The following is a 14,714-nucleotide window of genomic DNA, read 5'->3' as shown; positions in this document are numbered from 1 at the left end:
TTTTATACACAAAAACAACGACAAACTGCTGTTATGGAAACTATGGCAGCAGCGTAAGCCAAAGCAGAGTATTTTTGATACTCGATGACACCATTATGCTGGCACAAGTTTACTTGCTAGCAGCCTGTCTCACTGTTCTTCCACAGGAAGTCTCATTTCTCCTTTGAAGATCTGTCTGGAGGCCATCTCGCAACTCAAGTTCTCTCGTCCAGTAGTAAAACAAATCCAAAAAGAATAACGGGATTGTTTAAGACAAGGTTTATCCTATATGCTACAGAAGCTCCAGAAGGCATACAACTGTTTGTATTATCAGATCTGTTGCACTGAAATAATAAATTGCTGCGCAGGAACTGCTACATTTGTCAGCGTGCAATTACGTACAATAAAATAACTTCTAAAGGTACGTAATAACTTCTAAAGTATGTAATCTTTTCCTATGCCTTGCAAGTACAGACAGACACACAGACACAGGTGACATGGGTTGATTTACTGAGTTATTGCAAAATACAATACTTTGCAATCAATACAGAGCAACTCTATTCAAAACTATTAAATACATGGTAACATCTGTGTCCTCTTGCGATAACATGGTAAAAAATATTAAAAGTTTTAACAGATGGAACAATAAATGATCGTCTTCACAGAAGAGTAACAAAAGCGCTGGTTGAAATTACACTCCCACTATTTAATTGGATGCTGTACATGATCTATACAGCAACTTTAGTACTGGAATCCAATACTCCAGGCTGGCACTGGTTCACTTCATGCTTACACCTTAAAACTTTGTTTTTATTTAGTCCACTACATAAATTCTTGCCACAACCCTCTGCTTATGCCCTGCTGCCCCGAATTAGCCTCCCTTCAATGACTGACATCGCTGATGGACAGCCTCTGGGGGGCCAACTCAGATCTCTCACCGGCAGCAGGGGAGATCGCCAGAGGACAGAGAAAGAACATCAGAAGCAGGAGAGTAAGGAGGAGATGTTGAGGCAGAATAAGTAGTTAAAAACAGGACAGTGCATCTGTGACTATTACAAAATACTGTTCAAGCAGCAGATTTCATACACGGACGCTTGTTGCTAAACAGCTCGGTGATTTGTCATTGTAGGTGTCGCACACATACCAAATTCAGCAACAGCGTAGTAAAATGATAAAACTGGGATCACTTGAAGTTTACAGCAGTGATCAAAAGCACCTTTCCAAAGCCTGCTAGTGCAAAGCTCACATCCAAAGACGATGGAGCTGAAAATACAGTTGTCAGTCAGCAGAGGACTTGTGAGAACATGTGTGAATTCCAGGCAGAACTGTTGACAGAGGACAGGAAATACCATTTTCCAAGCAGCACTTGAAGAGTTTAGTTGTTTCCCCTCACCCTAGCCCTCCCTCTTTCAGAGTAGCAAAAACAAACAAAAACAAAAAATCATGGGAAATATTTAAAAAGATGTTGTCAAACAACATTTCTTCAAGGCCAGCGCTGTTGTAACAGCATAGAGAAGTCAGCTTCCAACAAGACAACACTTCGTATTTGCCTTTTCAGTTTTTAGGGTGCAGTGCAGCAGGGTAAGCACCAAGGTCTGCAGTTACAAAAGGTGTGCTTGTCCCCACAGGCAACTAGATGGTGTACTTCAGCATCTGCTTGCACACGGAAGCGTTGTAGATACAGCTGGTGTGCATACACCTTGCAAGTACAAAACCGGCTCTCACCTTGCACAACCACAGTACTTACTGTATCGAAACCATTCGGCTTCCAACCTCTTGCTTTGGTATTGGATCAATAGAAAATTTACAATGCCATTCTTCAGTCTTACACAGACTGACTTATTAACCAAGAAAATAAAGTAACGAGCTGAATATCCAAAGAAATCTACAAATACATTCATCAATATGCAGCACACCACAAACAAAGAGAGAGAGACGATAATACATGGATCTGCTAATATGAATGAAAACCAAGTAGTTGCAGGAAAGCCTGAAAGTCTTCCTATCGTTTTTTCCCACGTAACATTTAATGTCACCGTAGCAATGCTGATCTAGCAGCTTCCACTGTGTCACCTCTGAAGTTGTACACTTGATTGAAAAGGGGGGTGGGGAACAAGGGGCCTTTGAGGAGTTCAGCAGCAACAGTTAAGTGCATTGAAAATGTCGATCATCTGTGGCACACACGAATTCATGGATTACACAGGATACTTTTTTTTTTCTCCTATTTACAGTATCATACACTTGTATAAAGTCTCTGCTGCATTTTCTTTAGTAGTTACTCTGTGGCAAATCAAAGTAACTTACTAATAGAAAAAGAAAATCCCAGGTTCTTCTGAAGACTAGTGGCTAAGGGTATTACCCTTACCTAAGCTACCTACCTCTAGCAACCCCCAAATTTAATTGGCACAAAAACATTTTGAAAACTTAACACAGGAACAGATTGCTCTTGATTGTTTACCTCTTGATTTAATCATTATGGTCACACCTGGAGCATTATCTACGTTACCAGACATTGGATTTAATATTTCAAACCCCTCCTCCTCCCCCCCGCAAAAAAAGAAAAAAAAAATCTGCATGAGAGAGTCGCTTTGCTGTTGGGTGTCCAACTGCGTGATAGGAAGCACAAACCAAGGCAGTGTATCACAGTAATATCATGCTAGCTCTCAGACACCAAAGACTACAGCAAGTCTTCACAAACAATTATGTTTACGGAAGTAGTAAGCAACTCGGCTCCAGAAAAACAAACAAACAAAAAAAAAAAAAACCACAACCCTGCCTTATCATCAGGCTTGGTAGGGCACCAGAGCCTTCAAAAAGCAGTTTCTGCTTTCAGTCTGAAGACGCTGGGATTTCTTGGTTCCAGCTGAGGCAGAGGCAAATTAAAGGGGAGCAGGAAGGAACACTGAACGCAATGTGACACAGCTGAAAGAATGGCAGACTTGCACTTGAAGATGCAAAACGCTGCAGTAAAGAAGAAAAACCAACTAAATGAGATATCTGTCTCTGAGGGCAGGAGGCACGGCCCTCTCTATTTTGCAACAGGTTTTTATACAAGGATTTTAAAACGTTCAAAGAAATAGAATATGTAACAGTCAAGCAGAAGGACAATACAGAACAAAAGAACAGTATTTGAAGGTCAATTTCACATCATTTACAAGAAACCTGGACCCATTACTCAGCTGGTAAAACACTGTCACCAGGTCTGTAGAGCCTTTAAATAAAAGCAAGCAGCTGTCTACGCGTATGGACATTTTAAATATTTACTAACTGCCGTATAGAAAAGTTTAGTTGTGAGAAAGATGGGCAGTGGCTTTTAGTCAAAGGATTGCATACTCGTCTAGAAAACAACAAAAACACAGTGAAACAGAACAATCCAATCAACCATGCAAACTGATTATCAGTTTACTAACCTTCATGTTTATGTCCTCAGCTATGATATTAAAATGCACTTGTAACACCTGAACACAGAACAGGGTGTACCTGCTATGACAAAATTATTTTTCTTTCCAGCATACTCTTCATTAGCTTTTGCTGCCACATGCTGAAGAAACTAGGTTTAAATCAGTGAATGGCAAGTATCAGCAGGCGATGAGTTGCACTACACCGGTGGCTCCACCTTGACCATCCTTTTCTTCAACACCTTTTTTTTAAATTTAAAATTAAAAAAAAAAAAAAAAAAAAAAATCAATCTTCCATTTGGAAACTCAGAACCAGGTCTGATTTTCTTTGTCATCTCTAATCACATCGGAGAGTATCTTCAGACACCTTTCTTATTTCTTGCCAATTCCATTTGTTACTTTTGATTTGGAGTGCCGATTCCTCCTTCGAGATGAATGGCTTTCACTATTGACCGTATGTTTCGGTGGGCTATTGTCAGCACCTGCTGAGAAATAAACACTTTTTGACTATTTGACATTGACAAATTTCTTGTTTGAAAGACAGTGAAGGCTTTCTGGAGCTACAGCATTTACAGTATGGAATAATTCAAGCTAATACAAACTGACTGGTACTCGTACTCCATCTAGTGGCCTAATTAAAAAAAAAGAATGAAAACAAATTTAAGACCTGTAAAATTCTTCCTCTTACAAGAAATTTTAGAAGTTTCTCATAGCAGAATATAGTGGTGAAGCATCTTCTATTTTGATATGACATCAATAATTCAAATCTCTACACTTTTGTTACTGGCAGAAGTTTTATTACTATCAGAATAGAAGAACTATGAAACTGGAGTCACAGATTCAGTCTTTCTTGACAGGCAGTGTTTGACTCTGAGAAAGCAAAGGGAGACAATGGGAACTGAAACAAGACTCCAAGAGGAAACCATGGAAGAGGCTGAAGTTTGCAATTAATGAAGAAACTGATAAAGTCAGAGAACAAATATTTGCTTGGCTAGATTTCTCCAGCATGTATAAAGGCGAGACTTTTCGAGTGCAAGCAATTTTTCTCCATATAAAAGTCCACAAATGCACTAAACTGAGAATAAGTTAATATCTGCATCTAGAGAAACCACATTTGGTATATAAAAAAGCTCAGTTGTAGGTGCTTTTCAAGTATATGATAAATAAGAAATATTTTAATGATACTAACACATCTGGAGCGTGAGCTCTGACAGGTCACTTCCAGATGTGAAGCTTCATTTTTTTCAATAAGCCCACACTAAAGAGTAAAAGAAAGAGTAAAGTAACTGACCTCTAGCGTAGGGAGAAGTAGTTAGAGAGGTGGGCTGCCTTTAAGTACAGAAGAAGCTGTTTATGACTATCAGCACTGCACTAACTAGGCAAGTGTCAGCAAGAACCTAAGCTCCAGGGCACATACTTTACTTTCTTAAAAAGGAGGAATAAAAGTATAATTCGCACTCATATTTAAACTCAAACATGCAATGTTTAGGTAGAAAACCCATCCAGGACACTTATGAAATATATAATGTCCTAAACCTACAAGAATGCAAGAATGATCTGGAATAGCAGGAGAAAAAAGAAACTGCTCCACGAAAAGATAAATACATTTCTAAGAGTTGGAAGAAAAAAAGGCAGTAAAACCAAATAGCTTTGTAGATGATTTATGTGTATGGCTCCTGCAGGGATGTTTAAGGAAGTCCAGCTGTCTCCAAGGTTAAGTTTCGCAAGCCTCATTTCCTAATGCTAAGCAATAATGCTCCCACTTTAAGAACACACATGTAAAAGTGTCGATACCTCTGCTGAATTTAGAATGAAGCCAGGAAGCATCTGGACTGTATGGGCTGTCTTCACTTTCTGATAAGGTCTGCAAAAAACAAGAGGGACACGTCATTGGGATGCTGGTTCTTGAGACCAGCACAGACTTGTAGATGGAAACTGTGGCAGAAGTCCTGGTAAAGCATACAACCAGCACTTAGGACGTTTCCCTTCATAGTTCAGAGGTACAACACAGATGGCACAGTAAGAATTCACCACTTGCCAGGTGATCTGTTGCGTAACCAAGCGTTCTTAATATTCCCCTAGCATTCCACCTGTACAATGGGAACATTAGCTGACCATTCATCCCTGAATGCTTTGCCAAAATTACAGCCTCGTTTTGAGTATCCAAGAGGACAGCATTCTTTAGAAACCACAGTGTAAGCTGGGATTTGTCCAAGGCTCACTGAATTCAGAGTTCTTTCTATTGACTTCAGCTAGACTCCAAACCATCCCCCTCTCCCCCACGTATGTTAGCTCTGGTAAAGGATCCTAACATCTAGTAGCTTTGTCGTTTAACTCTGGTATAAAACAAGAACAGGTTTCCTAGTAAAGTACCTTTTCTCGGTGGCCGTAGTATTCTGCGTACCAAACCATTCCATACAAACACAGGAAAGTTGTAAAGGCCTAAACAAGGAAGGAGAGAAAAAAAATGTAATTTTTTTTTTTTTTCCAAATTCCTAGCTGGTTTAAGGTCTTTGAATTCCTGGAGATTCCACATCTGGAGACTTCCATGCTCTGTTTCTCTCTGCATCTTTTTTCACAGCAATTAAAACTTGTGCTCCAACTTTAGGATATGCGTACATTGTGCCACCCTGAGGCATACAGACCAGTTTTCAGTGGGACCATAAGAATACATATGATCACTCCCATACATGCAGGATCCACTGTCACTATGATTTTTGTCCTCATCCTGCATAGTCACCACAAAAGGGCAGTTAGTAAGCATTTGTAGGTATGTTACCAGAACAATCAGTCTGGGAGAAAAACAATTCACCTTCTCCCTGCTCCATACTTCAGGTTGGGTTTCATTTTTGGTTTTGTGGTGATCTGATAGAGGAAGCAATTCAGTACTTCTGAAGTTTCGGAATAAAAACTCTGAAGTTTTTGGAATAAAATAATCAAGCTAAATAACAGAACAATAAATTCCAACTTCCTATCACCTGTTCAAACTGCATTCCCAGTCAGAAGGGAGCAGCATTTATCTGTCACAGCCCAGTAGAAATGCCTTATTTTTCATTAAAATGCGTTTGGCATCAGAGTTACAAGTCGGGCAAGACTAACATGTGTTTACTGTTGTAAAATGGGCATTTCATGCTGCATTTGCAGTCATCACACTGGAGCACAGAAAGTTGCAGGCTGAGTGAAAACAATTTTCCTGATAAAGCAGGGCTTATGCAGTTATAAGACTTCAGTGTGAAGCAACATGCATTACTTATTAATGCTATTCATTAACTCCTCCTGTTCTCTTCCAGAGGGCACCATCGGAAGGAGCTCCCAAATTATCCTCAACTGAACTGTCATTTTCTCTCATAAAGAGAAGTTCTATAACCACAGTTTGTTTCTTTGTTAAGTACTGGTTAAGTGGCTACATTCTACTAGGTCAAGAACTGAGAAAAAAAGTTATTCTTGTCCCTTCAGAGTACGTTCTAAATGATCTCACATTTGCTCTTCCTAGGACATGCACAAAGTCCTTCCCCAGCATTCCCTCACAATGATCCCCTGCTGCCAATGTTCCAGAGAGGAAGCTGTTTAGATGCTTTCAATGCCTTTGCTGTGCCTTATGTTTCACATGAGAAATCTCACTTACCACACAGAGAAGCCAAAACACAACATACAGTATTTGTGTTTTGGAAAAAAGATCCTGTCCAAACTTTATGCACACAATAGCTTCAAGGAAAGCAATAACCCTGTGAGTAAATAAAAGAGAAAGGGAAGGAAAAAAGTGGTTACAAACACAAAGGACTTAACTCTCGTGTCCACAACCCAGACTCAGGATGGTCAGCTCTAAACAAGCACCACTCTCTAGTGAGCACACATCTCCCCAACAACAGCATTAACTCAAAGTCTTTGGAAAATGTATTTTTCATTCTTTATTTTTCTTCAGCATAAACAGCCCACAGAAAGTGCTAAGCTAGTAGTCCACAATTCCACAAGCCTCTGTCCAAGGAACAAGCAGGAATGTATGCCAATAGCAGAGAATTTCTGTTTATACCTACCACTGTAGTTCAGCCCTCACCAGATATAAATGTCTTTTGCATGCTGAATGACCAATAGACTCCCTGTTGGGTGAACTAGAACTACGCTTTGGATATTTCTCTGCAGGACACAAATTTACTACAATTCTAAATAGGTTACTTTGCTCACCTCAGTATTTTAACGAGAAAAACAACTTGAAACAGTATTCCACGTTCCCTGAGAGCCCACACGTTTGCTCTGGTTTATGTGTAAACTCAGGTCCATGCTATAATATTAGAGGATTTATGGAGAAATTGAGAGGAAAAATTGCTATATTTACTCTCCTATTCAGCACTGTAAGAATAAAACCAAGCTCCATCTCCCTCTCATCACCAGGTATTTACATCTTGTTAGGCTCAAAGCTATGGAGCCCTCTCTGCTGCTTGGGGTGGAATGAAGGGGATATGAATCCAAAGCTTCCACCAGCTCCTGGCAGTGCTCTGTTTTTTCCAGCAGATTACAGCAACAAGCAGCACGAAGAATACTTGCACTGTGCACACTTTCCACAATTAGATCAGACTGCAGATATGCAATCACAAAAATTTATTTGAATATCTATTTTCTGACTTAGTATACGAACGTGTTCAGTGAGAGCTTTGAACCAAGGCTGATAGTTGCTGTAATCAATCCTCAATGATTTGAGTCAGAAAGCAAACATTCAGAATTACATTTCCCTTCATCTTGTAAAAGAATATGTTGACATTATTTCTCTTGGATGAAATAGGGAGTGTATCTTTCTTCCTTCAGAGCACAAACTTTGAAAATTCCTCCCCCCCCCCCCCCCAAATTATAAAATAGTTTAAAATGCATCTTTTATAAGACTGAGATTATAAGACTTTTATAAGACTGAGATTGCCTCATTTCTTCTTTTCCCTACAAACCTCTCAATTCCTAAATCATTTAAATACATATTTCAGTAAAACATCTATATTTAAATGTGAATCTCCGAAATGTTAATTCAGTTGCTCTGTCGCTACTAAGATGTTTACGCACAAACAGAGCAAGTTTATTTGATTCTAATTGTAAATTAAGTAGTCATATTAACTGTTTGATTGATAAGTTACCTTCATCTTCAAGCAACATCCATACCAAATCCAGAAAGACAGGTTACTCTGTAATGATCATTAAAAAAAGCCAATGCCCTTTTAAGGACTATGTAAGTTGCAGTCTCTCTTTAGTAATCACAACGCATGTTTTGAGGCGAGGGGATTTAGGCTTACAGAACACATTACTAACTCCTACTCAGCACCAGTAAAACTAAACAAGAACAGAAAGTTACTACCTTTTGAATATCCACTGGATGTTATGATCATGAGTTGAAGACAGTAATAGATTCATCCAGGAAGGCGGAATCTCAGTGAAAGAGGTGAATATTTAAGTCTTTCCAAACCCACGGAGACATGTGTCATGTTCTCCAGGGTACATTTAAAGCAAGAGTAGAAATCCCTTCAATTACATTGCAGCATGCTCTGCTCTCATCTCAACTAACTGTTGAAAAATGGGTATTGCTTATGGTGATGTAGTGTCCCTGAACACAAGCCTGACAGTTCAGCACTTCCTTAAATGCTGGGACATCCCTGAGACCAACAATAAAGGTGAGGGGCAGTTTGCCAGAGCACTGTATCTAAACTAGATTTGAGCATTTTATGGCTCACTGAAATGCTATGCTAATTTAAGCAACAGCTGCTTCTATTAAGCACAAAAATGATTTAGACAACTGGAGATAAGACATACAATAATCTTGACAATGAGAATGAAATGCCTGTTTTCATTTAAAATCACTGCCATCAGAAATGAGCTTCTTTAATAGTTTCTTAAAATTGACATATATTTTTTTCCATAAGACTTGATTTAGGATCTTTTATGCTTGCCCGTTTGTAAGCTTCCAAGTCATGAACCAGAAGGGACATTCCTGTGTTGTCTGTTTGCGAGCTTTTACAACACCACAACAGCATACACTTCTGGTTTCCAGAAGGCTGCATTTTAGTCAAGCCATCTAGAGAAGGAAGTTCTCACCAGAAGCAGTCTTGCAAACTCTTCATTTAAAGGTCTCCAAGAGATGTTGAAAGAGATCGTAGTCAAGGTAACTACTGTTCAGAGTGTTATTCTTTTCCCTCTTTAAGAGCAGAATAGAAATTTTTGAGAACTGTGGCTTGTTTCACCGTCTTTTGTTGTGATTCCTCAAATAGCAGCAATGCCCACCTCGACAGCCTGGTAAATGTTACTCTAATGACCGGAAAGCAGTAGGTGCAAAACCTTTATCCTTCTCACCTGACTGAGAATACGGGCAGCAAGGCCAATGCTACTTTGAAGGAGGCTAGCTTTATCCAGCAGTTTCTAGATCTTCCTTTTATTCTTCTCCTTACTCATTCCATCAATTCTCATGTTCTACCTCTAAATCCAGAATTTTCCTTTCCTCCGAACTTGCAAAAAGAAGAAAAATCTCTCTTTACTGTTATTTATGCTAAAACCACCACAAGACAGGACCTGGCTTCATCCAGTTTCAAGCCTGTTTCTGTGCTGGATTCACACTTAATACCTCTCCAAGTGCTTCGGGTTTGTACGCAGCAAGAACACTTACCCGAACACCCAGCACTGAGTTCCCACCCTCTTGCACTGCGTATCTGTGAGGTAGGCATAGTATTGCCTGCGAAGGAAAACACAAGAACATTCTTCAGCGATGTTGAAAGTCCCCAGAACATTTACATTTCGAAAAGTTTAAAATCTAGTTTATGTTACAAATGGATCTGTACTGAAAATGAAGTGCTGATGCTTGAATTCACATGCAATCATGCTGGATGTCTACCAGATGGCTTCAATTCTAGCAGGACAGATTATCACATAGATCAAATAGCTTGAAACAACACAGAAAACAATCCTGAGAGCAAGGACTGGGAAAGTACCCAAACTAGTAGGCTAGCAGAGCTACATATTTGCCTCCTGTCTCTCCACTGAATCTGCAATTCCTTTAGGCAACACACAACAGCTTAGAAGAATTAGAAAATCCCCCACTTTTTCCACAGTTTCTGTTTAATTTGCTAACAATTGCACTTTCTTGAGAGACGTGGGTTTGAATCTTGGAAGTAAGTGAACGTGGCTACCCCATATCCTGGGTGAGTGCTCTAACCGGCATGTATTTCTTCTCTCACTACTTTGTAAACAGTCTAAAGACCATTCTGCTCTGTTTTCTTTAAACTCCTAAATTTTTAAAGAGAATTTAAAAATCCTCTCTTTTAAAAGAGAGGAGAACCCTAAATAAATGAGAACAAAGTTCCTTTCCCCAGTCTCTGATTTCTGCTGACAGATGGGGCAGCCAAGCATTATTAATCAAACAACATAAGGATTGTTTAAGAATAAAGATCTTTACAGGCTGTGAAGTGCCATAAAACACCTGAAAACTCATTTAGGTGATTAAAGGATGTTTAAGGTGATTTAATTAACTCTATGAAATCACCGCACATAACTTTAGCAACTACCAGCTTTAAAAAACACTATTTTAGGAATAAAACAACGCATGGCTGCTATTTAACTGTCCAAGGTAACATCACTTTACTCATGAATGGGAAATTCCTTGTTTCTTAACATCAAAACAGTGTGAATTCTGTCTACATTCAGCTATGTCCTCTTTTTTTTTTTTTCCTGTGACAATATGAAATAGCATGCATGAATAAAAGCAGGGTAGTTTCTACACAAGAGTAGACACAGCATATATGTTGTTCTATTATTCAGAATAAGGTAATGTTCTATCTTCTCTTATGCTAACATTTCCTGTAGACAAGCAACATAAGGAACTCAGAAAAAACAGCAGCTCTATTTTCCCCTCATCTACAGTTTTGCAAGCATCTGAATCATCAACTCAAATTTCTGCATGCACTCAGTCCTCAAGGATAAAGTATGCAGCTGCTACACAAACAGAAGATGGAACAGAGAGGTTCTGCATCCCTATGGAAACACAGATGTTACATATATTTTACCTTACTAGTTTACTGGGCAGAAAAGACACTTTATTGAGAACTGGTGATTGTTTTTGCTTTTCATGGTGGCTAAAGCATAAATTTCTTGAAAAGAACTGTAGTCTTTCACAAATTACACATTGTTCTTGGGTCCCTAGAAGTCAAGTTACTCTGAACATAAGAAAAAAAAATTTACCTTACAGTGGGTGCTGTAATGATTCCTATGAAGAGAATTCTCCCCCAGCTTAAAGGGTGGCTTGCTTGGAACACAAAGATATGTTTCAAAAAGAATGTGTTCAACTCAGTCAGCTACATAAAAATAAAAAAAGACAGTTAGTAGTGCTCAACTTGCATAACTTTTAATGAATTACTACAGAAAAATCGCAAAGATTAATACGGTAACTTAAACAGAGAAGGACTATTTAATGCTCCACTATAGCCTTGCTTGTTAGGCTGAGGATTTAAAGTGCCTAGGAGAAGCAAGGAATAAACAATTAAAACAAGGAATTCTCCCCTAGACACCTCTATGAAAGTATTTAGTCTCTTTCATGAAATCTGGACCAGACACTAACTTGCACTGCAGAAGGCTTCTGGCATCTTTCATATACTAAATCAGGTACGAATAACTGAGGCAAGTTTTGTAGAGGGGTACAAGAGATCTTATCTATTTAAAACAGAAACCAACCAACCAACCAAAAAACACAAACCATTAAGCAGTTCTAGTTCTCCTTTCAAAAACTAAATATGGCAAGTTAACAACAATCTATTTTAGTGAATTCTGTCAGCATTTGCCTGACTACGTACCCAGGCAATTGGGACATATTATGGAGTCTTGCTGGATCCCAGCCAGAATTGTGAGTATCAGTGATCCATCCAAAAGTTAATAGGAAAGAAAAAACAAACAAAAAAACCACACACACACAAAACACCTGTCTGGCAGTTTTTAAAACTGTATCAGTTGCAAAGAGTAAACTGATGGCCAGTGCAGCAAGCTGTAACGTTTGTGTTTTTTTCCCCCCTTTTCCACAGATTCTGTAATTACACTCCCGAACTATCGTGTAACTCCTGTGAACAATGCCCCGACTAGCTTTGTATGATCAATTCATTTAATTGTGCATTTCAGTGACAGCCATACATTGCATCAGAATATCTTTTAGCCGAACACAGCCAATAAGTAACTGAGCTGATGGCAGCTTTGATTTCACAGAATTTATTTCTTACCTGCCAAATGATCATGAAAAGGTAGATTCCAGCCACTCTTTGAAATGAAGACTTAGGGTCAAACCAGCGGACGTAGGTCCAGCTGGCTGGGGTGAACTGCAATACAGCTCTTTTGATTTTCCCTGTGGTCGTGTGAATATCCCTAGAAAAAGAGAATGGCTGGAGTAAAGACAAGGAAGAGGCAAGGAAAAAAAAAAAAAGACCAATAGCCATGTTACGGAGGTTCCAGAACTATCACACTTTTTTTGCTGGATAGCAAAGATCTTTACAGAAAGAACTGTGTACCAGGCAAGGGGGAACTGAGAAATGTGATCTGTTAAGCATTTCAGGCAAGACACATTCTGCTATGAAAGCCCACCCACCTCTACCTTGAGTCAGTAACTACCTGAAAAATGCATCTCATTCTCTCCACGAAGGAAAAAGAGATGAGGATTACAGTTCTCCAAATACCTTGAAGAATCTAGAGGATATTTCTCCTTTGTCTATGCTGCCACTGCTCTTATCCCAATGCCTCCTTGTTCCAGAGCTCACAGACATCAGTCCTTCAGGGATCTGTCAGACTTGTTACCCAAATGCTTAAGAGGCTGGCTCCACAGGGTCAAGCATACTGCGCTTACAGCACACACAGCCCTTGCTATTCTGATATTTAGATGCACTCTCTTCCAGAGAAATGTGGTAGCACTGTCATAAGCTAACAGATTTTTAAATTCCCTTTTGAAAGGGGATGTGAATGGAGGTTCATCTGTCAGATGAGTTATGGTTATTGCTTTTGGTAACAATTCAGATGAGCAACACCACCCAAAGGACAGGGAATTCTAAGAAAAAAATCCAGAGATTTCTGGGTTAGAAGTCAGCTTTCAATCTATTTCCTTGGCCCTTCTGGGGAAAAAAAAAAAAGATTCAGATTTCATTTTTGTAATATTTATGTTCTCTTAGGCTAGTGGAATCTAAGGTTAAAGAGGTTAAGGGGGGGCAGGGTGGGGGGGAAATATTCTAATCTTTAAGATCCATTTATTCATCAAAAAAGGGAAAAGAAAACAAAAGGGCATAAGCAAAAGCTTCTCATTCTCTGCAGTTCCTCCTCACATTAAAGGTCCAAAAAGTCTACAAGAAAAATATCCCACAAGGATAGTAAAAACTAGTTCTGCCAAAGATATTCTGCTATCTGTTTTAATTCTCAGTAAGGTCTCCAAAATCAGAGGGAACATCAACTGTAATGCTCATTATTCTGCCTGAACTGAAACGTGGGAAAACTGAATTGAGGCTGAAGGCTGGATGGTTCTCAGAGCAATGAACGAACTTGGGAGTAAAAGAAGAAAGCAGCACAGAAGTCCACGCAGGGTACAAATCTGGAAGTCAAGGTTTAAGCTCCTTTTCCGTCTCTGATATTAACCCAAGGCATTAATATCTCTGATATTGACTCAAGTTGCGCTGTCCTTTGGCAACTCATTGTGCTTAACCCTGTTTCATCTAAACCACTGGTAAGTGCAGGTAACAATGCTGGTCACCTACTGGCATGGAAGAAGGTGGGCAAAAACTACAGAAGAAACCACAGTGGGAGAGCTAAGAACTGGAGCCTACTCAGCCACAAGCTGTTGCCCTTTTATACAGCAAATGCTACTTTATTTTGCAAATACTTCATTTATTTTAGAGGGTCAGCAGCGCGGTAAGGTAATTCACAACACAGGTACAACCAGCCTGATTCCTTTTTCATACTGACAGACTGCCACACTGTCTCATCAAGCCAAACCCAAATCTAGAGTTTACAAACATTGTATAAGGAGAAAAGCAATTACAATTAGCTTTGTTCATTGCCTTCCTCAAAGTTTTATTCGTGAAAAAAGATAAACTGAAAATGCAAACAGCTTTGCTCCCCCCCCCCATTTGGCATCAATACTTGTAACTTAGATTGCAAAGAAAAAATATATACATAATCATATTTACAAAGATATGCTCTAAAGTAATATTAATATCAAATTGATTTTCAAGACTTAAATTTACAGCACTGTTAGCATGTGCAGACTGCATGTTATTTCTGTACTACATGCATTTTACATATGCAAAGGTCTCTTTTCCAAATAATTTAATATTAAACAATATTTAATTAAGC

General features: G+C 39.0%; 1 protein-coding gene across 2 annotated transcripts in view; it reads right to left on the bottom strand.

Moving 5' to 3' along the window:
- Nucleotides 1–472: 472 nt before the first annotated feature.
- Nucleotides 473–14,714, bottom strand: part of PTDSS1 (phosphatidylserine synthase 1) — a 30,430-nt gene continuing 16,188 nt past the window's right edge. The window contains exons 7-13 of one of the 2 annotated variants that reach the window (XM_040546586.1): nucleotides 12,605–12,746; nucleotides 11,580–11,692; nucleotides 10,012–10,077; nucleotides 7,003–7,102; nucleotides 5,751–5,819; nucleotides 5,172–5,241; nucleotides 473–3,862 (exon numbers count right to left, since the gene is read on the bottom strand). In XM_040546586.1, coding sequence (XP_040402520.1) covers nucleotides 3,750–3,862; nucleotides 5,172–5,241; nucleotides 5,751–5,819; nucleotides 7,003–7,102; nucleotides 10,012–10,077; nucleotides 11,580–11,692; nucleotides 12,605–12,746 — 673 coding nt within the window. In that variant the 3' untranslated portion in view covers nucleotides 473–3,749. The remainder of the gene's footprint in view (nucleotides 3,863–5,171; nucleotides 5,242–5,750; nucleotides 5,820–7,002; nucleotides 7,103–10,011; nucleotides 10,078–11,579; nucleotides 11,693–12,604; nucleotides 12,747–14,714) is intronic. The other variant, XM_040546587.1, reaches the window with a different exon arrangement.

This window comes from Cygnus olor, chromosome 2 (genome assembly GCF_009769625.2).
Source record: "Cygnus olor isolate bCygOlo1 chromosome 2, bCygOlo1.pri.v2, whole genome shotgun sequence".
NCBI classification, from domain to species: Eukaryota; Metazoa; Chordata; class Aves; order Anseriformes; family Anatidae; genus Cygnus; species Cygnus olor.
This window is presented reverse-complemented; position numbering and strand designations above follow the sequence as displayed.